Below are 27549 nucleotides of genomic sequence, written 5' to 3' on the forward strand. Positions count from 1 at the left end.
AAACTATATCCTTTTGCATCCCTAAAATAAATCTTTCACTTAATATCACATAGTAAGGCTACGCCACGCAGCGTCCAATGTTTCGGATTAAAATCCGTTTCGAAATCTATGGAACCAACATATTTCAAGTCTGTGCGTTGTGGTTTACGATAAATCGGACACTCGTACAGCTTGGGATCCTTTCCGGCCGTGGTATTAATAGCATAAATGTAAATCACTGGCATTTGCTCGTAAAGCACTTTCATTTTCGATTCAATTAATTTACCGCTGCGGCGATCCAACGAAGCACCTGCAAAGAAGAACAAAGAAAAGGCAGAAGAAGATATTTATTAAAAGGTTAGAAGGTGGGTGAATGGTGAATTTTAATATACAAATGTCTTACAAATGAGTAGTGAATTTATTCAAATGTTAATAATTCGCTTTGTCTGTTCTGTGTTGTTTTCTTTGAATGACATTCTTTATTATTATCCTATGGTAGGTGGACATGATGACAGACAATTAGAAAAAAAAAACAAATCATTAAAATAAGTAGTAGTGATTTTTTAACGGAAATGAAGGGAGACACAAACAGTGTCTGCTTGTGTGCTTAATAAATATTAATCTGCTAGGCCGAATATTAGATGTCCTCCACGAATAGGAAAAAGTAGTAATGAAAAATAAACTTTTGTGCCTCATAGAAATATTTGATTAGACCCCATGTTTCTTCAGACCAAACCCCTTTCATGCAATTTGGAGTCGATTTACAAGTGTCCGTCCGTCTGCTCGTCTATAACCGAGTAACCGATTTTTCTAAACTTTGCGCATCGTAATATTTCTTCGAAACCTAGTTTAAGTTGGATCTAGGGGAATATAGATCCGCTCCATCTGGTACCTCCTCCACAATATGGTAAAAAAAACGTTGCGAACAATTAATTTTATAATATCATGCGAACGGACTATCTGATTTGAATCAAAATTTCCACATTATATTATGTTTACCAAACCTAGATCAAGTCAGAAGATAGAACCATTGGTCCACTTCTTCTGGTAGCTCTCCTACAAAGGGTCAACATTTGCAATATTTAGTTCCACTCCTTCTAATACTCCCCCACAAACCGAATTGAATAATTTAATATTTTGGATTCACTTACGAAAAGTGATCCATATTGGTCTCTTTGCCTCCTAAATTTCGGTATTTTGGGCATGTTTATACCCTTCACCACACTGTGGTACAGGATATTATTGGAGAAAATCGGTTCGGATTTAGATATAGCTTCCATATATATTTTCGTCCGATTTTAGGTTAATGGTGCACCAAAGTCCCTGAAAACCATTCGATTTGCACGAATTTTGGCATAGCGTACTGAATTCCGTCTACAATGATGTATGCTAATTTTCGTGAAAATCGGTTCAGATTTATATATAGCTCCCATATATAGTATCGCCCGATTTTAGGTAAATGGTGCAGCAAAGTCCCTGAAAACCATTAGATTTGCACGAATTTTGGCATAGCACACTAAATTAAGTCTAGAATGGCGTGTGCTAAGTTTCGTGAAAATCGGTTCAGATTTAGATATAGCTCCCATATATAGTTTCGCCCGATTTTTGGTAAATGGTGCACCAAAGTCCCTGAAAATCATTCGATTTGCACGAAATTTGACATAGCCTTTTTGAATTAAGCCTAGAATCATGTTCGCTAATTTTCGTTAAAATTGGTTCAGATTTAGATATAGCTCCCATATATATTTTCGTCCGATTTAGGGTAATTGGTGCACCAAAGTCCCTAAATATGCTTCGATTTGCACGAAATATTGCAGAGCGTACTGAATTGAGTCTAGCATGACGTGTGCTAAGTTTCGTGAAAATCGGTTCAGACTTAGATATAGCTCCCCTATATAGTTTCGCCCGAATTCAGGTAAATGGTGCACCAAAGTCCTGCAAATCTTTTGATTTGCACGAATTTTGGTATAGCGTACTGAACTAAGTCTAAAATGATGTGTACATCTCCTATATATATTTTCGTCCAATTTTGAGTTAATCATGCACTAAAAATCCATAGCTAGGGTGATTGACAAAACGTACTGAAGTTAATATAAATTAATCTCTGACAAGTTTCCTTGAAATCGGTTGAGATATAGATATAAAATAGCTTCCATATATAATTTCGACTTATTCATGTTAATTGTACACCAAATAATCAATGGGTGCCTGATTGATATTAAATTTTAAAAAGGGCAGCATGCCGAATAGCGTGTGTCAAGTTTGCTTTAAATACATATGTAGAATATATCCAAAGTGGTGAAGGGTATCATATAGTCGGCCCAGTCCGACTTTACTGCTTTCATTACTGGTTTTTAATAATTGTTGGGATTCTCATTAGGTGTATATCGCAAATAATCAGTATCGGCTCTCTTTAGATATAGACCTTATTCAAAATCCACAAATAAACATGGATTATTCGGTATTTTTGGTACGTTTTTTAACAAAAATGGCTAAAATTTGAAATCTTCTTATTGAAAGTCAAGTCTGTCCGAACATTACATTTTTTCTTGTTTACAATTAAGTTTCCCATATCATACCGTCGAGTAGCGTATGCCCATACGATTAATATATTGTTTTTTGTCTCAATACTAATTAAGTAATATTTTCTCCAACTACAAAATTAACAAGAGTAAAAAATGTCATATTTTTTTTGCATTTGTTCTATGACATCCATTGCTAATTAATATTCACAATAACTATTTTGCTTTCTTTTGTAGTGCAACAGCCATGACCTTAGATTGCTGAGCACATCCTACGGGGATATATATTAGCAAATGACCAGATGGGCTCTGTAGACCATAAGCAAAGTATTTTTAATTTATGCGGAAAACAGTCTGTGCTGCAATAAAATGGAGCAGCGGCAGCACCTGTTGATACCGAATGATAGTCGAATAAAAAAATCGTAGAAGCAAAAATATTTATTATGACGTTTATTTCAATCTATGCGGGGATAGTTGAATACGTATATCCTATGGAATGTTATCTGCTGTTGCAGTAATGGTTTTGCTAACTATTTGCTTTTTGAATTTGCTGCCATTTTTCTAGATTGTCATTTGAAAAACTTTTGGCTTATGTGGGAGGATGTCACATTAATAGGGTCACAAGAAGTATGATTTATTTTAAAATCTCAGAATAATGTTCTACACGATTGTTAAATATTAAGTTATTCGGGTTCGAAGTCGATTTTTTTTACGAATGACAGAAAACCTGAAAATTCTGATCTCATTATTCAACGTGGCCAGCTTAATGCCAACATGGCGCAACGAAACATTAGATAATCCGCCACAGTTACCCCCCAAAAAATATTAAATACTTTTTCAACAAAACTCGTCATTCCAAAATCAGTCTCCTTTCAGCCATTTGAATCAATTTGTGAATTGTGCATTGTGTGGGATGAGTTCGTACTGGATTTGTTCAACAAATGATAATGATAACCATCTCCCTATTTTGTGCAAAACAAATTAATTGCACATTTTGGTTTGGAAATGTCCATTAATGTCCGTCATTCATTTGTGTGGGAATACTGCACTGATGGTTTTCGAATTGCAGAGCGCATTCTGTAGTTTTCAACATTTGTTGGAAATTTCTTTTTGATTTCGATTAATGTTCTTTTGTGTGTGGTTAATTATGTATTTAACATAAGTTTACCATTAAATGGGTATTTAGAAATTATATTTAATAACACAATTTTATTCTCTCCAGAATAACATGGAGGGTATATTAATTTTGTCATTCCGTTTGCAACTAATCGAGTGATGTAGGGGTGATAGCTACCAAGCAGCGGCTCTCATTGGCATTAACATGGCAAAGCATAGGCTTATATTGGTCCCTTTCTCATCTCAATTGTGGACGCTGACCTCCCCGCTGTACCACCTGGGGTAACTGAAATAGTAAACTATAAGTAAAATATATAACGCGATTTCACCCATAAGAACTATAAGAAATGGGTTGAGGAGTAGGATTAGTTGCCCACACTCCGAAAACCCCACCTACCGTGAGAAAGCAACGAAAAGCAAACCTCCCCAATGTTGACGAACCCCGCAAACGTATAAAGGACCACGATCAGCGAATCTGCACTTGGAATGTGCGCACGTGGAACAGAACAGGCGTAGTTTTCGCTTTGGCGGATATACTCAAGAAGTGCAATGCCAATATTATTGCCTTACAGGAAATGTGATGGTAAGGGACAGGGGTAAGTAAATCAGACAATTATGCACTGTATTATAGCTGACATGAAACAATCATGGATTTGGCTGCGGATTTATGGTTAACAAGAGAATAAAAGACCTCGTCTCCAGATTCACCCCAGTAGAGGAGCGAATTGCTATAATCCGTATGAAAGCGAAGTTCTTCTACATCAGTCCGACGGAAGACAAAGATGAACAGACCAAAGACATTTTTTACGAGCGCATAGAAAAAGCATAGGACCGCTGCCCTGGCCAAGACATTAACAATAATAATGGAATATTCAGCCTCCATGTAGAAACATCCGACAACGGAATTAGGTTAATTCAATTCGCGACAGGAAAAACATTGTAGTTAGTAGCAACAGATTCAAGCATTTCGATAACAAGGCCGCCTGACTATCTCCCGATCAAACAACGAAAAATCTAATTGATCTTTTTTTGTTAGACGGAAGGCATTCATCCAGCATTTTAGACGTTCGATCGATACGAGAAGCGAATATCGATTCGGACCATTACCTTGTAGCAGCCGAGGTTTGCGCGCGTCTTTTGTAGCAGCAAAGGTGCGATCTATTACTATACGGAAACTCGAAGTCGACAAGCTGCAAACCCAACAGATAACAGTAGCCTACTACGCTCAACTTACCCAACTGTTTGCACTCGTTGTCCCGAAATATAGAAGCACAACGACAAAAAACTGCCCACTCCCTACAAACTACAGCAAAAGCAACACTTGAGTACCAAAGAGCACCTTCGAGAAACCCATGGTACGATAGGAGGTAAAAAATGCAACAAATAGAAAATTATCGTGATAAAAGAAGAGTGAAGAAGCGTATTTCCAAAAAAAGAACAAGAAAAACGTGAGCCTAAGCAAATCGGGAGTTACAGGAGTCAGAATGAAGTCCGGAAATTTTACCAAGATGTAAAACACCAAAACGAAGGCTTTGGTGCAGACACATCCTCATGTAGAGATGAAGAAGGAAACTTGGTGACAGATACAGATATCGTGTTGAGGATCTGGAAAGAAAATTTTTCCAAAGCTTCTGGTATCAAATTATGGTGGTGAAGAAGATACCCAGAACCAATACGTAGTGATGGTATAGAGTGTATACCATCTAGCCAAGATGGGTCAGCATAGCAATTAGTCGGCTGAAGAATAATAAAGCAGCAGTTGCCGATGAATTACTAGCCGAAATATTTAAGACCGGTGGTCAGACGCTGATCAGGAGCATGCACCAGCTGATAAGTACACTTTGGTTTTAGGAATGCATACCCAATGATTGGAACCTCAGCATCAAGTGGCCCGTGCACAAAAAAAGAGACAAGACAATATGTGCCAACTATAGAGAAATAAGTCTCCTTCCCATTATTGGTGTATCGACCTGAAGCATGGGTTCTTGCGCAAGTAGATGATCCAGCATGAGTGTTTGAAAGAAAAATTCTCCAAAAGATCTACGGCCGTGCTTCGTCGACGGTGAATATAACCGTCGAATGAACCACGAGCTATATCATTTATATAGTCAGACGTATCAAGCTGCAGCGAGTACGATGACTAGGTCATGTTGTAAGAATGGATGAGAATGACCCAGCTCAAAAGGCATATAAAAGCGAGCCAAGTGATGGTTCACTCAGAAAGGAAAGGTAACGAATACGATGGAAATATCAACAGATCCTGGAAAAAGGGGTCTTTCAAATTAACAAAACTGCGAAAAAGATCGACGCGCCTGGAAATCATTTTTAAGCTCGGCTTATGTAAAAAAGTAACTCATTGAAATATTAATTTCCGACCTTATAATAAAGTATATATATACTTGTTTAGTGTAATCTTATGTATAATCGAGTTGGACGTAATTTGATATTTTAAATTTCCTATTCGGCGAAAAAATTATTTTACTATGAATTATTAAAATTCGACTACGTTTAGGGATAGCCCCATATAATACCCTTTCCATCATGTATGCTATCACTCCTGTAATGTTCAAACCCCTTTCTAGGCATTTCTAATGTTTTTGCCGAATGTTCCCACCAAAGTGGCTGTAGTTTGCAGAAAATATTCAACATAATTTCGTATGTCACCGTAACCTCTGCTTAATTTTCGGTGATTTTAGGGTGTTAGCCGTATTTTACAACCGATGTTTAGATGTTATGTCCATAGAGGGTACCATCATTGCTGGAATAACTTCATCAGATAACCACCATCCTTCGATTTCTTCAACTTCCCTTAATCAATATTTTTTTCATTTCATTAATAAAAATATATAATTTCTTCTTTCCTTCCTTTCTTTACCCAAATGGGAATGCGAAAATAATTGACTGTTTTTTTAAATGACTTAAAGTTAATTTGAGCAATACAACGACGTTGTGTGTGTGGCGCATTAAATACTTAAAAATAATTCGTAACTATCCATCAGTATCTGATTAAATTGCTTGCAATTTGTTATGGTAATAATCGAGTATTTCTTCTTTTCATGTGGAAAACACAAATGAATGACGTTAGCCAAAATAAAAAGAAAAGAAGATATGAGAAGCCCTCAAAAAACGTAACAACCAAAAACATCTGCATGTAACAAGATTTTCAGGTAACAACACAGTCACGTAGTAAATACCCCTCCTCCCCACTTAAAATAGATGGGTAGGAATGCATGTTGTTGACCACACAGATACGTACACATCAGAATGAATTAATGGTATACCACATGAGGGAAAAATGCAGTCTTTGAGAGAAATCAAGTGGGAGTATGTATGTACGTATGTGCATATCCAAAAAAAGTAACTTCCAAGAAAATCCAAGAAATATTTGAATATATGTGTATGTTACAAGGTAGAGGGTTTTTTTGAGAAACTGTAAAAACCTCTACTTTATTATGAAACATGCAAAATAACAGCATAGCATTCAAATGTTTCAAGTGCTATCATGAAAAGTCGTCCTTTATTATGTAAAGGTGTTTTTCGAGAATCTCTTGATGTTGGAATTATTCATGTTTGTTGGGGCATTGGCCAGTTGTCTTCACCATTATACCATACTTTGAAGTACAAATTTTAGGAAGTCATGTAACCAAAAAGACAAATTAAAAATTTAATATTCACAATAACTCAGAGATATTGTCAGCGTCAGTTTTTATGGAGTAATATTAAAATATCAATATAGATTTTCCAAAAAGTTATTCAATACTAGATAAATTATTCAGTGTAACCAGACTTTACAAATACTAAAAACCGGAAAGTAACTCTGTATGACGGGTAAAAAGGGATCTAAATTACTGTAAGGAGTTGTTAATAAATTGTAAAATTAATTACAATTCGAGCGAATTTGATTTCAACAGCAAACGTATAAAATATTTTTCCATGATATATCATCTTATGTTATAAAGTATCTCAGCCATAACATAACGATTGTTCGCTTTTAAGTGCTCAAGAGTTGAAAGTTTATCCGGTTTTTGTAAACCTTATCTTCTCTTTAAACACGTCTGAATCATCATATTTGTAGTAGGTTTTGATAATTTTTATGCTTTGTGAGATAGTTATGTGATTCATTCGTCAATAGCAGACTTTCTTACTGAAACCATTCTCAGTTTGATAAAATCGATTTTTTTATTTTAAGTGATTATTTATTCTCTTACGAGTCGAGCTTGATGATCTAAGTTTTGCAATGAAAAGGAAAGCCAGGAGAAGAACCTACGTACCCACCATTATGCGGCAAAATCTGCTTTGAAAAGGACTGTTCCTAGAGTGAAGACAAATGTCGAACTTTGACAAATTTGTATTTAATTCGCATACGCAGGTTTCGCATCAGGGCGGAATAAATACAAGTTATCAACGCACGACCTTTGTAAAGCCACATAGCCCAATATGCCTGATGAGCCGCTTAACCAACGGCGGAACGCGTCGCATAATGGTGGGTACGTAGGTTCTTCTCCTGGCTTAACTTTTCATTGCAAAACATAGATCATGTCTGTTTTGATAAAGATCGGTCAATATTTAGCAGGTCAAATGGACCCTGACTTTTGTGTGAAAAATTACAAAATTTGTATTCCATGGCGAATATAGTTACTCCCGAAGGACATAGATCCGAGAAGTTGATAGTATATCCAAGAGGAGTGGTTGACCTTTAAATTAATACCAATTACATTGTCGTAGGTACGCGGATGTGGGAGTTACACTTAAATATTTACAGGTGCTTACGTATTCAGATATAATTTAGTAACGCTTTGATATTTTTCATGAGGATCCATGTATGGTCAAGGACAACGCCTATAATTTTCGGTGATGATCAGATAATAAATTTGGGATGAACTGGACCGAGAACTTAATAGAAAGCCGAACATCGCAACACAACCCACGGTGAAGGAATATGGCCAAGAAATTAGAAGGGTTGTACTGAATATTAGTAATATTGGTTGACCTCTAATCGGTCAAGAGTGTGCAAAAAATCGCGAAATATTGCCCATGCTCAGAATATAGAATCACAGAAAGTTAGATTTTCGTGGAAGTTGTGTAGGGTATCATATGGTCGGCCCCGTCCGGCTATACTGCTCCGCTCACTGGTTATATTTTTAATTACTGCAATAAATGTGCACTTTTGTTGATTTTTTACATATTAATTTTAATGATTGTTTCGGAATCGTAATTTACTCAAAAATATCAACAACAAGAAAAAACATCGCTAAGTTCGCCTGAGACGAGCTTTTTATACTCTCCACAATGAGGTGCACAGTCAAATACTTAAAATCGATCGGGACTATTATATGGTTGTTATGCCATGATAAATTACTGCCAAAAGAAAATGATATATCAAACTACAGAAAATTTGGGCTAGGGCCTTATACATACCGAAATCCGAAAATTGTCGAAAATTGGCAGTACAGTTATATGGGACAGGGGACAGATTCGACACCCAATGAGAATATCAAAATATAACCAATTCGATTGATAAACGTACGAAAAAAATCCCAATATACCGAATAATGGGGGTAACGTAATATGAGGGCTACTCCGAAAATTAGACCAATATTGATAATTTGTGGTAGGGAGCTTTGTACCCAATATAAGACCCTTAAAAAGTGGACCAATATTTATAATTTTTTGTTTGAAAGTGTGCTACACCATAAATACCTAAAATACCAAATTACAGTCAATTCAGCCAATCCTTAAAATAAAAAGTGGACATAGAGTTATTAGGATCTTGTTTAGGTCTGAAAATGCGATCAAAATACCCAAAGTCCGATAAAGTGGTCAGTTTGATCATTTTAGTGGAGAGATTTGGCACCAAATAAGAGCCCAAAAAGTACACCACAGGCAGCGTTGAATGCGATCCACTGGACACTCTGAATAAATTCCAAGCGGCCAGATATGCTCTGAGGCTCCGAGAAATGGATGCCTGGAAATCGCTGAACTATGGTCGGGCTACACCATATCCCCAACATAACGCCAGGTTGCGACTTCTTGAGGAGAAATAGTCACTTTAGTGACTATGTTCCCTCTCACAGAGAATTTAATGATATCAAAGTAGAGTTTCCTAGTAGGTAATCCTGGACTAGCGACTCCATACTTCTGCCAGATGTCATTTTTCACAGACGGATCAAAGATGGAGGATGCCACTGGTGCAGGCGTTAACTAAAGGGAATTATAAATATATAACTCATATAAACTTAACAATCTTTGTAGCGTTTTTCAAGCAGAAATCCTTGCAATCACGAAAGCGGACGAGATAGTCAAAACACTTTCTGTCGATAATACGCGACCGGTGACCCTCAAGGCTTTGAAGTTGTGCACTATAAACCCAAAAGCAGTTCTTGATTGCAAGTCCGCGCTGCATGATATACGACGGACAGATAATTTGTGTTGGGTTCCAGGACATAGTAACATAGAAGGGAAGGAGATAGCCGACAAGCTTGCTCGAAGGGGTCATAATCGTCCAATCTTCCGATTGAGAGATATGTGCAACCAACCATTGGCTATTTCATTGGCAAATAGCCAATTCTACAGCGAGGTAGTCGGTAACAGATGGCCAAGAGAACCTGGTTGCAGAATCTCAAAAGCAATCTGGCCTGAATTCTCTCGCCAAAGAACTTCTTCGCTGCTGGCACATAATAAGAGAGAAATCAAAATCATTGTGGGGATCATAACAGGTCACTGCAAGATTAGATCTCCCACTTCGGAGAGGATTACTGTCGTTTATGTGAGAACGAAGAAGAGCTAGTAACAATTGAACATATCCTCTGTAAATGTTCATCGCTGACCGGCAGAAGACATAAACAGTTTGAAAGATATGAAATTAATAATCTAGCCTTCTTCCCTAAAATAGAACCCAACCAGATCCTAGGATTTGTAAAAATCTGACATGACTAAAATAACCATCTCTACTCTCTCCTTCTCCCACTATATTTTTCTTGCTGTTCTACACTCTCTCTTCCATTTCACTTTGCAGGTAAAAAGGATGATCACAATGGACAATCGTCTCCGAGAGTACGGATGTTACTAACAACCGTACATCCCTAACCTAACCTTGGGTCAGAAATGATTATTTCGATGAGTTACAAAAGGCAAAACAAACATAATATATCCCACATACTATGGCGGGGGTTTTTTTAAAAAATATTTTTATTATGACCCTTTTTTAAGTTCATAATTACAATATTTTTTAAAACCCCAGACATCTTACATTTTCTTAAAAACATATATATTTTTGAATCAAAGCAGTCCATAAGAATAAGTGTTTTTTAAAAGAAAAAAAACAAGAAGTCATATACATAGTCCAATTAATATAACTTTTCTTCTGCAATAAATTAAGGCATCATGGCGTATGTGTTATGCCTTATAATTATGTCTGTGCAACATACGCCCTCATGACCATTTCAATAGATTTAAATTAAATTTGTTTGTGTTTAATTTTGCCATAACAACACAAAAAGTTAACATTAAATTGTAGCTTTTTACATTTTTACATTTCAATTCATATTTCCCAGTCATACACATTCAATGAATTCAAAAACTTACCCTCCAAAAAGAGACCATAAACATATACACCTTCCTGTGGATACTCGGTGATATCCTCTTTGTTGTAGCGAGTTATTTGGTTTTGTAATACGACCGAGTCAAGTGCCCATCCTTTATGAGCTCGTGTTACTTCCTGCAGGCACCAGAGCCAAGCGGCACATTAGAAACAAAGCACCCAAAATGCCGGCACATGTTGTGTGTGAAGATAAAACAGGACACAATACACGGTATTTACATTATTATGTTGATGACGATGGCGACGACGTGCATGGGCGGGAGTGAGTACGTGGGTCGGTGTTTAGGAAGTCAAGTTTTCCAGCCGCCATAAAGCAAAAGGCCACATAGAAATAAGACACAAAAAAAAAACAGAATGAAACGCACAAAAAGTCAGTTACACAGTAAAATAGACATAAAAGCAAAGAGAAGAAGAAACATCCATTAAAATGAAATAAAACAATAGAAATTGTAGTTGTAGATCTTCATAAAAGGCATTGTTATGAAGTCGTAAATTTTCATACGTGTTAAAGACCAGGACATTTCGTTAAAGGTAACATCCTTAATGTTATTTTCTGCACTGTGTAGTTGTATTCGGTTGCGTGTGATGACAATATTCGATTATGAAAAATGCATGGGAATTTAAGGCATTCAAAATTAAAGAGATTTGTTTTTGGATAACAAAATATTTCCCATAATGCAATTTAAATTATTCCAAAGATGATTTAAACAAATGCTGAGTATTCTTGATTTCACAATAGCCATATAAAGCCAAAAGGGGAGAAGGAGAAACTTGGGCCGATAATTGATTATAAAAACTAGTACCAAAACATATAATAAATTAGTATTAGTTAAACATTTTTACAGTTTTGTAAAAAAAGTCAAATTCGTCGAATGTGCTCTACCCGGGGTAGCTTCTTGGCACCATAGTCATAGACTGGTAAATATCACCGCTATCAGTCTGTTTGAAATTCAGATTTTCTAAAGGTTCTATTTTGTTTTAATATGCGTCTCAAAGTTTGACTTTTAAGGCTATATTTTCTAGCGGCGGACGTTGACGTCTCAAGGTCACACACACACTATAAGAAATAGCTTTATTATATCGCACTTTCGCCAGTATATGTAATTTCGTCTTATATATGTAATTTCGAACCATATTAAAGGATTATTTTTAAAGACAAACTCAGAAATATTTGAAGGAAATAATATTGCACTATCTGTATATGGCCGAATGCGCTGCACTTTAAAATGCCGAATCTACCTTGAATATACTTTTTATAGTTTTTCCATTTTTTCTATCTTGTAAAAATATTATATTTTTAATTATTTTTATAATAATACCTACTTCATAATAAAATTGCCTTAAAATATGAAAAGTGTTATATACGAAATACTTACGAAATATAAATAAGCTTATTAGCTAGAGATTTCAAACTTTGTGACAGTTATTTATTTCGATATTTGATATCTATGTATCGAAACTAGTGACGTACGGTCAGAGCTTCATATCGAAAACACGATTGCCGAAGGTGCTGACTATATGATGCCTTCACCAGATTTTTTCGGTCATGAATAATTTGTCAGTTTCCATTACGATGATTGATCTTTGGTTTCCACGACATAATCATATCTCTATGATTCGTCGCCAATAATAACCATAGAAAAATTTGGGTAAAAAATCGAAATTTAAGTGAATATTCGGCAGAATATTTATCATGCATAAATAAACCAGTAAGGAAAGTAGTAAAGTCGGACGGGGCCGACTATATGATACCCTTCACCTCATTGGGTATACTCAACAGATGAATCCTAACTGACGTCCAATTTTTGAAGGACCATTAACATGAAAATGGATCCACAAACATGTCATTTTGCAATATATGCTAAATTTTTCATTTGCTCAGATATAGGTTTGCTTCTTACAATGGGACAAAATTATGTAAATCAATTTATTATAGCTATAAGCTATATCGAAATCTAAACCGATTTCAACGAAACTTGTCATAGGTTATGTTTTTGAGTTCTTGGTGCATCATTTACTTAAAATCGGGAGAAAATATATATAGGAGCTCTATCCAAATCTGAACAGATTTCAAAACTTTCCACCTGGCTCGCTATACTAAATTCAGTACATTGTGCAAAATTTTGTAGCAAACGGCCTAATTTTGGGTCTTTGGGCCAACTATTATTTAATCTCTGATGAAACTATATATGGGAGCTATATCTATTACATTAAATCGGAGAAAATTTCCATTAAATGGGACCAAAATATATATGGGAGCTATATATAAATCTGGACTGATTTTCAGGAAACTTAACACACATCATTATAAACCTAATTCAGTACGATGTGCCAAATTTCGTGCAAATCGAAAGATATATAGAGACTTTGATACACTATTTACCTTAAATCGGACGAAAATATATATGGGAGCTATATATAAATCTGAACCGATTTTCAGAAAACTTAACACACATCATTCTAGATCTAATTCATTATCCTGTGCCAAATTTCGGGCAAATCGAAAGATATATTGGGACTTTGGTACACCATTTACATCAAATCGGACGAAAATATATATGGGAGCTATATCTAAACCTGGACCGATTTTCAGGAATCTTCACACACATCATTCTAGATCTGATTCAGTACGCTGTGCCAAATTTCGGAAAAATCGAAAGATATATAGGGTTGGTACACAATTTACATTAAATCGGTCGAATATATATATATATATATATATATATATATATATGGGAGCTATATCTAAATCTGAACCGATGTTCTCCAATTTCAATAGGGTTCGTCCTTGGGCCAAATAAGTGAACTGTGCCAAATTTCATACAAAGTACAGGTCGCATTTATACCTGTACTTTGTTAACAAAAATACATGGACGGACAGACGGATAGACGGACATGCGTAAATCGACTCAGAAAGTGATTCTATGCACATTCTGAAAAGGAATCATGTGTCTATCTCATTTTCTTTTGCCTGTTACAAACATATGCACAAAGACATAATACCCTGTACCACATTGTGGTGAAGGGTATAAAAATGTGAGTATCAATTTTACCCTACAAAATGTTTAAATATATAACGCAACGCTCAATTGGATCGAAGAGAGTATATAAGTATATTACGTCATATAATTTTTGTTTCAACCATAAATATATATATGTACATATATTTTACTATAAATCGATGAAATGCGTTTTGTGCTCCTAACATTTACATACAAATTGTCTACATTTTTTATAGCAATATGTTGACATACGGGTATGTTCTGGAACTCACGGCGTGTTCTTTTCACTTTACACATACACTTCACCTCAGAAGCTACCTCCTGTTCTGCTTCTCACGTGAATTGAAATTTTGAACTGCGACAAAAATAAACGTCGACATGGTACTTTGCAGAAATAGTGTTGCCATTCAATATAAACTGTATTCGTTTTTAACATTGTTTCTGTAATTTTTTAGTAATTTCGTTAATTTTAACGACAATTTTATTATTATTTTTTAATATTTTTTTATTCGCAACATAAAATATATGTATGAAACCTCTGTAATAACATTAATTTCTTGATTGATTTAAGGGGAACATTTGGTAACCCTATCTTTTTCGGCCTTACTTCAAATCAGTTGTTTGTGTCAAGCAAGAAATTCAATTGAAGAAAATTTAAGACAAACCTTAGTATCTATTTAAAATTTGTTGTTAATGGTGTTTCATGTTCATTTTGTGATTTTAAACAAATTATACGCAATAATAACAAATCAATCTATCATAATGTGCGTTTTTTATTTCAAAAAAGATTTTCTTTTATATGAAAAAACAGGAATACACCCGACTCTCACTATGGAAATGTAAGTGTAAAGAATACACCTCAAATGGGTGTAAAGTGTGTTACAGAACACCTCGGCGTGTGTTCGATACACTTCTGCCGTTGAAGTGAATGCCAGAACATGCCCGATAAATTGAAACACTGAACTTTATTCCGGTATCAGGCTCTTTGTATGTCTGTTGCCTGCCATGGGTTGGGTGACACTAATTTCTTCATATACAACTATGTTGTGGCCCACAAAACTATATTATCTACATATTTTATTACAAGATTGGCGATGGCGTTATTTCCTTCATTACCTTGTGTTCGGAGTTCTTTCACCTGTCTTAAGTAAAAAATAAACAGGCAAAGGTTAAATGGAAAAACGTGCGGAATATTTATTGTCAATACATTGTACAGCAACTACCTATTGAGCCGGTTGTACTGTTTTATGGCAATGACAGCAACTGCAACAACAACAACTGAACACCCACAAGGTAATAACACCTAACGGCGACCCGTAAAATAATATTTTTCCATCCCTTGGGATAGAGGCTATATAACGGCAGATGAGAAGGTGGCAGTATTACAATATTAATTTCGTTATAAAAATTCTGTCTGAAAAGGGCAAGAGGAAAATTTAAGAATGAAAATTTAAGGTTTTAGCCAAGAGAGAAAGTATTAGCCAAGAGATACTTGACATATTTTATGATATAGTTTTATGGAAGAGATTTGATTGGTATGATCATCAAAACCAGTAGTTCCTACAAAACTCTAACACTCTACAAATATTAGAACCAAATCGAGCGTAATGTAAAATATATTACGTGTTAGAAGTACGCTAGTTACGTTATGCTATTGTGCAACTTATGTTCATTCGGGCAGAGTCGTTTGCGTATAATGGGAAAAATTTATTTAAATCGATTTAGAGCAAACTTGATACAAGCTATTCGGTATACTGCACTGTTAAGTTTATTCTCAAGCAGACAGTTTGCATCTGCACCAATTTCAACAAAATACAATAACGCAATTTTAGTCTCAAATTGATTCTTTGTGCGAAATTTCGTCACATAAAATCGGACGAAAATATATATGGGTGCTATATCTAAATCTGGACTGATTTCATCGAAACTTGCTAGAGATTTATTTATATTTACTTCAGTGGATTTTACAAAATTGTGTGCCAATCGGACAAACTTTGGTCTATAGTGCAAAGTTTACATCAAATCGGAAGAATATATATATATATATATATATACGGTAGCTACATCTAAATCTGAACAAATTTTTACGAAACTTAACACACATCATTCCAAATTCAATTCAATACACTATGCCAAATTTCGTGCAAATCGAATGACTTTTTTGCACAATTTACATTAAATCGGACTAAAATATATATGGGACCTATATCTTAATCTGAACTGATTTTAACAAACCATACTACACATAATTTTAGACTTAATTTAGTACGATATGCAAAATTTTGTGTAAATCGAAAGATATTTAGAGACTTTGGTGCATCATTTACATTAAATCGCACGAAAATACCTATGTTAGTATATATAAATCTGAACCGACTTTCAGAAAACTTAACACACATTATTCTAGACTTAATTAAGTACGCTATGCCAAAATTCGTGCAAATAGAAAGATATACAATAAACCGGACAAAAATATATATGAGAGCTATATCTAAATCTGAACCGATTTTCACGAAACTTAACAAAAATCATTTCGGACCTTATTCAGTACATGGGTACATTTAACATGAACAGACCCACAGGCAGACGGACGGACGGACATGTATAAATCGTCTCTGAAAGTTATTCTATGCATATTCTCAAAAAGAACCATTGGTCTATCTCGTAACATATGCACAAAGACTTACAGGGTAGAGTAACTTTGGGTAATGTGGACCATGCGTCAAATGTGGACCACCCCCCATATCTATGAAAATGCTTGAAATATGTCAATGCCGCGTTGATAAATATTTTCCTTATTAGTGAATTTAATTGCAATGTTGAAAATGTAGTAGTAGAAAATCTAGCTCTGACTGTAAAAGTGTGATTTGAATATTTTTAGCACAATAGTCGAACGTTTTTGCGAAATAGTCGAACACTTTGTTTTTCTCGAATATAAAGAAGTTTTGTGGTTTTTCTTGTTTTCTTTAACAAAAATATACGTTTAGCTGTAATTACAATCGGCGATTTTTAATGTTTATTCATTTTGGAAGCCTATAATTTCTAAATAAAAATATTCAATGTCGGGTAATGTGGACCATTATAAAAAAGTGGGACCTTTTCATGAGGACGAGTTCGAAACGTGGGTGAATTTAATATGCGAAGAGGTATTCTATCCTCTGAAAACTCGATATGCGAAATTGCAGGTGCTTCGGTTGGATAATGAAGCAAGGACCTTCAAAATACCGCAAATGGGGCGGTACCCTTAAATGGGGGCTATTCCAAAACAAGAACACATATATTTGTGCATTTATTGTTACCCAAGAGTGTAACAAATTGAAATTTATCACAACCAAACCACAATCTACCTTTAACTTACTGATACTCATTACCCACACATATTGGTCCACATTACACGCCAAGTTATTTTTATTTGCAGCTTAGAGTTTTTTGAAATATAATGCAATAACATTTTTATAGACAAATATATATAATTTTGACCTGGAATATATTTAGCCAACAAATCTACTATGTTGTGAAAACAATTTGTTTTCAGTTTTTACCGTTGGTACGCCCACAATATAAAAAAAGAAAGTTACTCTATGTATCACAGTGTAAAATCGGAAAAGAATATATATGGGAGCTATCGGGTATGTTCTGGAACTCACGGCGTGTTCTTTTCACTTCACACATACACTTCACCTCAGAAGCTACCTCCTGTTCTGCTTCTCACGTGAATTGAAATTTTGAACTGCGACAAAAATAGACGTCGACATGGTACTTTGCAGAAAAAGTGTTGCCATACAATGTAAACTGTATTAGTTTTTAACATTGTTTCTGTAATTTTTTAGTAATTTCGTTAATTCTAACGATAATTTTATTATTATTTTTTAATATTTTATTATTCGCAACATAAAATATATGTATGAAAGACTCTGTAATATTATTAGTTTGTTGATTAATTTAAGGGGAACATTAAAATCAGCTGTTTGTGTCAAGCGAGAAATTCAGTTGAAGAAAATGCAACACAAACCTTAGTATCTATTTAAAATTTGTTTTTAATGGCGCTGCATGTTTATTTTGTGATTTTAAACAAATTATACGCAATAATAACATATTAATCTATCATCCTGTGCCTTTTTTATTTCAAAACAATTTTCTTTTATATGGAAAAACATGAATACACCCGACTCTCACTATGAAATTGTAAGTGTAAAGAATACACCTCAAATGGGTGTAAAGTGTGTTACAGAACACCTCGGCGTGTGTTCGATACAGTTCTGCCGTTGAAGTGAATGCCAGAACATACCCGTATATCTAAATCTGAACATATTTCAACGGAATTGATTACGTTTCATTCTAGACTCAATTCAGTAAGCTATGCAAGATCTTCCCTAAATCGAACATATCTTGGTAGTTCAGTGCACCATTTACTTAAAATGGGACGAAAAAATATATGGAAGCTGTATCTAAATCTGAACCGATTTTAAATTTCAAATAAGTAACCTGTGCCAAATTTTATTCAATTCGCATCATAAATGTTTATGCCTCTCGGCATAGGTTTCGACTTTCCTTCTAAATATGAGAAGTATTTAACTACATTCACATTCTTATTGGTCCTTTCGTTTATACACTGGACACTTCAGTATACAAAGTTCTTGCAATTTTTATATTACTTCCCATACGAAGTACTATCGAATAATGGCACGAGTCTCAATGGACATTTGTGCCCACATAAATGTATCCTGAACTTTTCTCCTGTACGTAGACTTGTATTTGACACATTTAGGATCCCAAAAATGTAAATAAATGGCATTTTGTGCCTGCTGGAGTAGGAGTAGTACATGCATTTGTCATCCTACTCACCCAGCAATGCTAAAATTGCATATGTATTTTCACGCACGCACATACAATCGTATAAATGTACTCTTGTTGTCCATACAACAATCAAAAGGTTTTATTGTTTCGTCGTAAAAATTCAAAAAAACTACAAATGTAAGCGAAAGCCTACAATGAAATTATAACGTAAATTGAAACCAATAATGTAATTGAGGAACATTAGGAAATGATGCTCGATGTATTATTGTAACGGTACTTATCCTTGAAATTAAATATTTGTTATAATATCATTACATCGTAAGGAGTGAGGGAACATAAACACTTAATAAAACAAAAAATCAGCAATCACATTAGAAAAAATGTTTAATTTACAAAAACATTCAAAACTTGATAGCCATGAGAATATTTATTGAACAATATTTAATAATATTTTAACTCTTATTGATTATGGTGTAACACATATTTGTAACATTGAATCACTTTCTGAGTTTATTTATTCGTCAGTCAATGTATTTTTATAATCAAAGTACAGGCCACATTTATGATACGAATGCCATTGAAATTGGTGAAAATCTGTTCATATTTATATATAACTCACATAGACCGAACAGTAATAAATCTAGACTTATATATCAGCCGGTGTGTTCTGTCTTTTTCCGAAGTAAAGGATCTGATAGGACGCAGAACACTTCATTTCACCCTGTCATTCTCTAAGAGTTCGTCAATTTGTCATTAATATGATTAGCGCTCCTCTTTGTCTTAGCCAACGTTGACTGTGGTTGATCTATTTTTAAGCTTAGCCCACAGTTCTGTTATATTCGTTTCGTTCATGTTTCGCGACCAATTTTTGAAGCTCTCTGGAATCGTTGTTAATAAAGCACTGTTCGGAAATTATGCCTCAATGCAGACATTCTACCAGTGATTTCTACTCGCACTAACAGGCTAAAGAAAACGATATATATATATGATTCCTTTTGAGAATATGCATAAAATCACTTTATATGTTGATTTATGCATGTCCGCTCATTTGTCCATGTATTCTTGTGAACAAAGTACATACAGGTCGCATTTGTGATACGATTTGGATGAAATTTGGCACAAATCCCTTATTTGGCCCAATGACGAACCCTATTGAAATTGAGAAAATCGGTTCAGACTTAGATATGGCTCCCATATATGTTTTCGTCCGATTTTATATAAATGGTGCACCAAACTCGCAACCTTTGTTCGATTGGGACAAAATTTTGAACAGCATACTGATGTCGTTTGATGTCTGTAAAGTTTTGTAGAAATCGGTTCACATTTAGATAAAGCGCCAAATAAAGTTTCATCCGATTTTATGTAAATGGTGGACCAAACTCGAAATATTTGTCCGATTGAGACACTGTTTTGCGTACTGAATTATAATTTGTTTTTAAATCAGTTTAAATTTAGATATAGCTCCCATATATAGTTTCATCCTAAATTTTGTAAATGGTACACGGAGGAGCCTATGTTTTTCGCTTTACATGAAATATTTCAGAGGGTATTGGATGGAAATTGGTTCAGGTTTAGATATAGCTTCCATATATATTTCCATCCAATTTTATGTAAATGGTATAACAAATAAGTTAGGGGTTTTACGTTTCGGACGAATTTGTGTACAACATACCAAATTGGAGGTAAAATAACCTGTATTGGATATTGTAAAAATTATTCAAATGTAGATATAACCACTATAGATTTTCGCCTGAGTTCTTGCATTTTGTGCACCAAATAATAATGGTTTCTCATTGCGAGATAAATTTGTGGTCAGCGTGCTGCAGCATACCAAATGGGGTATCTTAAGTTTGCTCAATTAGGCCCAGATTTACATATACATAGCTCCCATACATAATTTTGCTCGATTTCTTAAAAATTCTAGCAAAGAATCTCCGTTTAACATACAATTTGACATAGATTTCAGAATGGTATGTGTATGGCTTTTATTGGTTCAAATATCTATGTAGAATTCGCTCGATTCCATTTGAATGGTCCTCCAAAGATGTTATATATGTTCTATCTACAGAATATTGTACATATGAGCATATCTTGTATGTGCCCAAAGTGGTGAAGGGTATCATATAGTAGGCCCGTCAGACTTTTGAACTTTCCACACTGGTTTTGATAGAGAAAATTCTTCGTTCTGGGGTGTTGAAATCGGGCGATTATTTTCAAGGCCACATTTTCCCACCGATGTGGCTGTTATTTGGTATAACAGGTTCTTCACGTCAGACATACATATAAGGATATCCATATAAGGATATCGCCTTATAGATTTTCAATGGTTTAACCATGTTTCTTATCGCCCCAAGTTACAATACTATTTTTGAACATGAACAACCTTCTACCACATAATACAATAATATAGTCCCCATATAAATGTTCCGACCGATTTAAGGAACTTTGAATGCACACTAAAAAGTTCGTTCCGGCCGAACTTCACCACGATTTTACTTGCTTTCTTTTTCATTTTTGGTTGGCACTAAAATTCTTATAAAAATTATTACCTATAGTAATAGTTTTTCTTTTAATTATTTATTTAATTCAGGGACCGAAAATAACAGTTATTTTTTAAAATGCGAACAAAAAAATCTTCATGTTAGAGACATGGGACACCAATAGTGTCATATACCAATAAATTCGTATTGAGGAGCCCATTAAGGATATTGAGTGATCTTGATCCCATGTTAAGGATTATTTTTTAACGGAAAAAATAAACGTTGATTTTTATACCCTTCACCACACTGTGGTACAGGGTATTATGTCTTTGTGCATATGTTTGTAACAGGCAAAAGGAAACGAGATAGACACATGGTTCCTTTTGAGAATATGCATAGAATCACTTTCTAAATCGATTTATGCATGTCCGTCCGTCCGTCTGTCTGTCCATGTTAAATTGTAAACAAAGTACAGGTCGTATTTATGATCCGAATTGGATGAAATTTGGCATAGGTCACTTATTCGGCCCAAGGACGAACCCTATTGAAATTGAAAAAAATCGGTTCATATTTAGATATAGCTCCCATATATATATTTAACCGATTTAATGTAAACGACCCCTATATAACTTTCGATTTGCACGAAATTTGGTACAGCCTAATCATTTAGGTCTAGAATGATGCCTGCCAAGTTTCGTGAAAATCGGTCCAGATTTAGATATAGCTCCCATATATAGTTTCGTCCGATTTCATGTAAATCGTGCCCCAAAGTCCCTATATATCTTTTGATTTGCACGAAATTTGGCATAACGTACTGAATTAAGCCTAGAGTGATGTCTGCCAAGTTTCGAGAAAATCGGTCCAGATTTAGATATAGCTCCCATATATAGTTTCGTCCGATTTCATGTAAATTGTGCACCAAAGTCAATATATATCCTTCGATTTGCACGAAATTTGGCATAACGTACTTAATTGGGCCTAGAATGATGTCTGCCAAGTTTCGTGAAAATCGGTCCAGATTTAGATATAGCTCCCATATATAGTTTCGTCCGATTTCATGCAAATGGTGCCCCAAAGTCCCTATATATCTTTCGATTTGAACGAAATTAGGCATAACGTACTGAATTAGTCTAGGATGATGTCTGCCAAGTTTCGTGAAAATAGGTCAAGATGTAGATATAGCTCCCATATATAGGTTCGTCCGATTTCATGTAAATGGTGCACCAAAGTCCCTATATATCCTTCGATTTGCACGAAATTTGGCATAACGTGTTTAATTGAGCATAGAATTATGTCTGCCAAGTTTCATGAAAATCGGTCCTGATTTAGATATAGCTCCCATATATAGTATCGTCCGATGTCATATACATGGTGCACCAAAGTCCCTGTATATCCTTCGATTTGCACGAAATTTGGCTTGACGTACTGAATTGAGCCTAGAGTGATGACTGTCTTGTTTCGAGAAAATCGGTCCAGATTTAGATATAGCTCCCTTTTATTATAGATTGATTTCAAGTAAATTGGGCATCATACTCCTCATGATAGTCAAATTGGCATCAAATTTTGCACAACGTACAAAATTGAGCATAGAATTACGTAGTTGCGTTTTCTAGAAGTACATACATAGCCCAACGGATGACCTATTTATATTTGTTTTAAGTCGATTTACATACTTTATGGATAGATCTAGGTAGATTCACATTTAGATAAATAGCACATATATTATTTCATCCAATTTCATGTTAATAATGCCCATAGTGGTGAAGGGTATCATATAGTCGGCCCCGTCCGACTTTACTACTTTCCTTACTGGTTAACTGTTAAAAATTATTTTTATTTTTTCCGTCAAAAATAAAAGTCTTTTTGGGATTTTTATTGTTTCCGTCAAAAATAACAGTCTTTTTAGGATTTTTATTTTTTTCCGTCAGGAAATAAAACTCTTTTTATGTAATGAAATTTATAAATCTCTGTCCTTATTACAATAAGTGTACACATAAGTAAACCAGATCAAAGGTAAAAAATATTTGTTATAAATTTTTAAAAAATAGTATAGTTTACCAAATCATGAATATTAATTAAAGAATCATTCCCCTGACTATTAGGTCAAAGGTTATATAACTGGTACTAAACTCTATATGTTTATTTACAAAAAAAGAGTTTTATTTCCTGACGAAAAAAATAAAAATCACAAAAAGAGATTTATTTTCTGACGGAAAAAAAATCCCAAAAAGACTTTTATTTTTGACGGAAAAAATAAAAATCCCAGAAAGACTTTTATTTTTGATGGAAAAAATAAAAATCATTTTTAACAGTTAAAAATCAACGTTTATTTTTTCCGTTAAAAAAATAAATAATAAAAGTGGATTTTTTTATTTAGGTCACATAATAACAGTTATTTTTTACCTGATTTGATATAACTTATAACCGTTACGGTCCCTGATTTAAAGGAACCCCCCATTCTCATTGTTTTATTTTTAAGATTTTAAATGGGCTGGTAAATGAATACCAATGCTTGTTTAGGTTTGTAACTTTGCACATATATATTTGAAGATTTAAAAAGGAAGAAAAATAATTTACAAAAAATTGTTTGTTGTTGTTTTGTTGTTTTTGGTGATCAAAGAAAAGTCCTTACTTTTGATGGCGGGCATGATAACTCCTCACTGGAACATCGCAATCCGAAAATTCCAACGGTGTTAGAAAGAGTACATGTCTGGCTCTCGTATGAACTAGGATTATTGACTTCGCACAACAAATAACAAAATGGCGGAACTTTGAAAATTTTTATGGAAAATCGCCTATTTTTTACCACAAACTAAGTTAAAAAATAAGGAAACTTCCTTATTTTCACCGATTGGGTGAATAGTTCATACGAGAGCTATACACTCCCAGAGAAACGTATCAAAATTTGGAACCGATTGGATTATTAGTTTTTGAGTTATCGTGCCCGCCATTCGCAAAAGAGAAAAACGCGTTTAAAGTTTGAGAAGCCCTTTAGCCGTCACTTGATGCTGACACAATAAATCGGCTATATCTTCAAGAGTTCTTGAGATTTTCACTTGATATTTGTAGAGACATTATTGAATTAGTGTAGATTCGAATTAAATCAAAACATTTTTTGACCCCGAGAATGGGGGGGTCCCCTTAATTACAATTACCTGCTCTATTAAATACATTGACGTACAATTAATATGATCCCTTTTTCACAACCACTCTGACAGCTGTAATAAAATGTTTTGGGAAATCCTACATGACAACTGCAGTTAATGTATAATTATTTTTTCAATATTAATGAGCGGAGATTAAAAAAGACACAACAACAAAGTTTCTGTAAAAACAAACACAAACAAAATGTCAATTGCAAATTTCCCACGAAACGCAGATTACAAATCCAACCTATATGACTGATGAGCATCATCATAATTAAATTATTTTTAAGATTAAATGAAATATTAACAGCACAATAACAACTTAACGTAATTAACTTTGGGTGGAAATTCATTAATAACATAAACGTGATTTGTTCATTTTAATGAGATTTTAAAGACCTCATTCAGATTTGCCGAAGCAGTCGGAAATTCGGTTTATTTATGCGAATTTGTGTTGTGTTGATTAATGTGCCATGAAAGCGGAAAAATAACAACAATAATGATTTCAGTATAAAAACCAGTAAGGAAAGTAGTAAAGTCGGAAGGGGCCGACTATATGAAACCCTTCACCACTTCGGGTATATTCAACAGATGAATCCTCACAGACGTCGTATTTTGAAAGGACCAGTAAATGAAGTTGGATCCATGAACATGTCATTCTGCAACCTACACTAAATTTTTCATTTGGTCAGATATAGAAGCTATATCTAAATCTGAACCGATTAGAACTATTTCAGGAAACTTAACATACATCATTCTAGACCTAATTCATTACGCTGCGCCAAATTTCGTGCAAATCGAAATATAAAAAGGGACTTTGGTACACCATTTACATAAAATCGGACGAAACTATGTATAGGAACTATATCTAAATCTAAACCGATTTTCACGAAATTTAACACACATCGTTCTAGACTAAATTCAGTACGCTATAATAAATTTCGTGCAAATCGAAGGATATATTGGGACTTTGGTGCACCATTTCCATTAAATCGTACGAAAATACATATGGGAGCTATATCTAAATCTGAACCGATTTTCATGAAATTTACATTATTATAGACACAATTCAGTACGCTATGCCAAATATCGGGCAAATCAAAAGATATAAAGGGTATTTGGTGCACCAATTACCTTATCTAAATCTGAACAGATGGTCACGAAACTTTGCACACATGCCAAATTTCGTTATGCCAAAATTCTTGTAAATCAAAAGATTTCCAGGGACTTTAGTGGACTATTTGCCTAAAATCGGGCGAAGCTATATATGGGAGCTATACCTAAATCTGAACTGAAGGTCACGAAACTTTGCACACATCATGCTTTACATAATTTAGTACGCTGTGCCAAATTTCGTGCAAATCGAAAGATATATAAGGACTTTGGTACACACTTTACCCTAAATCGGACGAAGATATATATGGGAACTATATCTAAATCTGAACCGATTTTCATTGAACTTGGCAGACATCATTCTAGACCTTATTCAGTACACTGTATCAAATTTCGTGCAAATCAAAAGATTTCCAGCTATATATGGGAGCTATATCCAAATCTGAACCGATTTTCACGAAACTGTGCACACATCATTCTAGATTTATTTTAGTACGCTGTGCCAAATTTCATGCAAATCGAAAGATATATAGGGACTTTGGTACTCCATTTATCTTAAATCGGCCGAAAATATATATGAGAGCTATATCTAAATCTGAACCGATTTTTCCGAATTTCAATAGGGTTCGTCCTTTGGCCGAATAAGTGACCTGTGCCAAATTTCATCCAATTCGGATCATAAATGCGACCTGTACTTTGTTTACAATTTAACACCAACAGACGGACGGACGGACATGCATAAATCGACTCAGAAAGTGATTCTATGCATATTCTCAAAAGAAACCATGGGTCTATCTCGATTATTTTTGCCTGTTACATACATATGCACAAAGACATAATACCCTGTACCACGGAGTGGTTGTGGAATAGTATACTCCGCATATTTTGTCAAACAATATCAAATAATCAATACTCGAAACTATCCTACAACAATGTGAATCAAATTGTACAAAGATTCGTACGCATTTATATATAGTCCCAATATCTTCTTTATTCTATTTTTTATTTTTGTCTGACCTCATTACTTATATTTCATTTGAGGAACGAAGAATATTTATTCAACCATAAAATTCATTGTGGATTTGGATTTCGCCGATCCAGTAGCGGATACATGTCAGTTGTCTTACATATTTCAAAATATACATTAAAATACAATAACAAAATACTGGTCTTTAAAAATCAACCAAAATCGAAAGATCAAAGATTTCTTTTATATCTTCGATTTTTATCACATCAACCCACATACATATTTACATTTGATTAATAGCATAACTAAAAATATAAAGCAAAGAAAAAATGCACCACATAACATGTTGCATAGCTCATACTCACCTGACGCATTGCTGTCAGAAATCCTTGTGGATTGAAGAAGCCTGTCATCCAAAAGACCTGTTTTGCCGCAACGAGCAAGGCATACAACAAAAATTCAAAAGTAAATGGAAAATAGAAAACATACATCAGATGATATAAAAATGACACAGATTAAAGACATTTCATGTCACGTTACTTTACGTAGTTTGACAAATTAAAAATAGGAAAAACGTCATTTGCAGCGTTAAGAGTTTTCATAAATCATTGCAAAAATAAAATAAAATTAAAACGTAGAACCAGCATAAATATGTGTATTTAGCAAACCAACTGCTGACAAGTATTTAAATTTAATTACGATTTTATTTAAATCAGAACACTCGCACACACATACTCACCCACCCATGTATGTATATGGGAGGTTATTTTCAGTTCACACAGATTTGTGTCATCTGCTCCGTTTATTTAGTTTAGAACTAAAAATTA

The 27549-nt window shown here is 34.4% G+C and overlaps 1 protein-coding gene across 1 annotated transcript; it reads right to left on the bottom strand.

Annotated features, from left to right (window-relative positions):
• LOC133333880 (dynein axonemal heavy chain 8-like) lies at positions 1 to 27140 on the bottom strand. Its single transcript, XM_061542189.1, has 3 exons — positions 27088 to 27140; positions 11202 to 11334; positions 1 to 289 (listed from the first exon to the last, which is right to left on the bottom strand). The coding sequence occupies exons 1-3, from the start codon at positions 27133 to 27135 to the stop codon at positions 36 to 38; spliced, it is 435 nt and encodes a 144-aa protein (XP_061398173.1). The 5' UTR covers positions 27136 to 27140; the 3' UTR covers positions 1 to 35.
• Between the last annotated feature and the right edge of the window lie 409 nt (positions 27141 to 27549).

Source organism: Musca vetustissima, unplaced genomic scaffold, assembly GCF_032173495.1.
Source record: "Musca vetustissima isolate MV318-11 ecotype Yass unplaced genomic scaffold, APGP_CSIRO_Mvet_v1 utg51530, whole genome shotgun sequence".
Taxonomy (NCBI): domain Eukaryota; kingdom Metazoa; phylum Arthropoda; class Insecta; order Diptera; family Muscidae; genus Musca; species Musca vetustissima.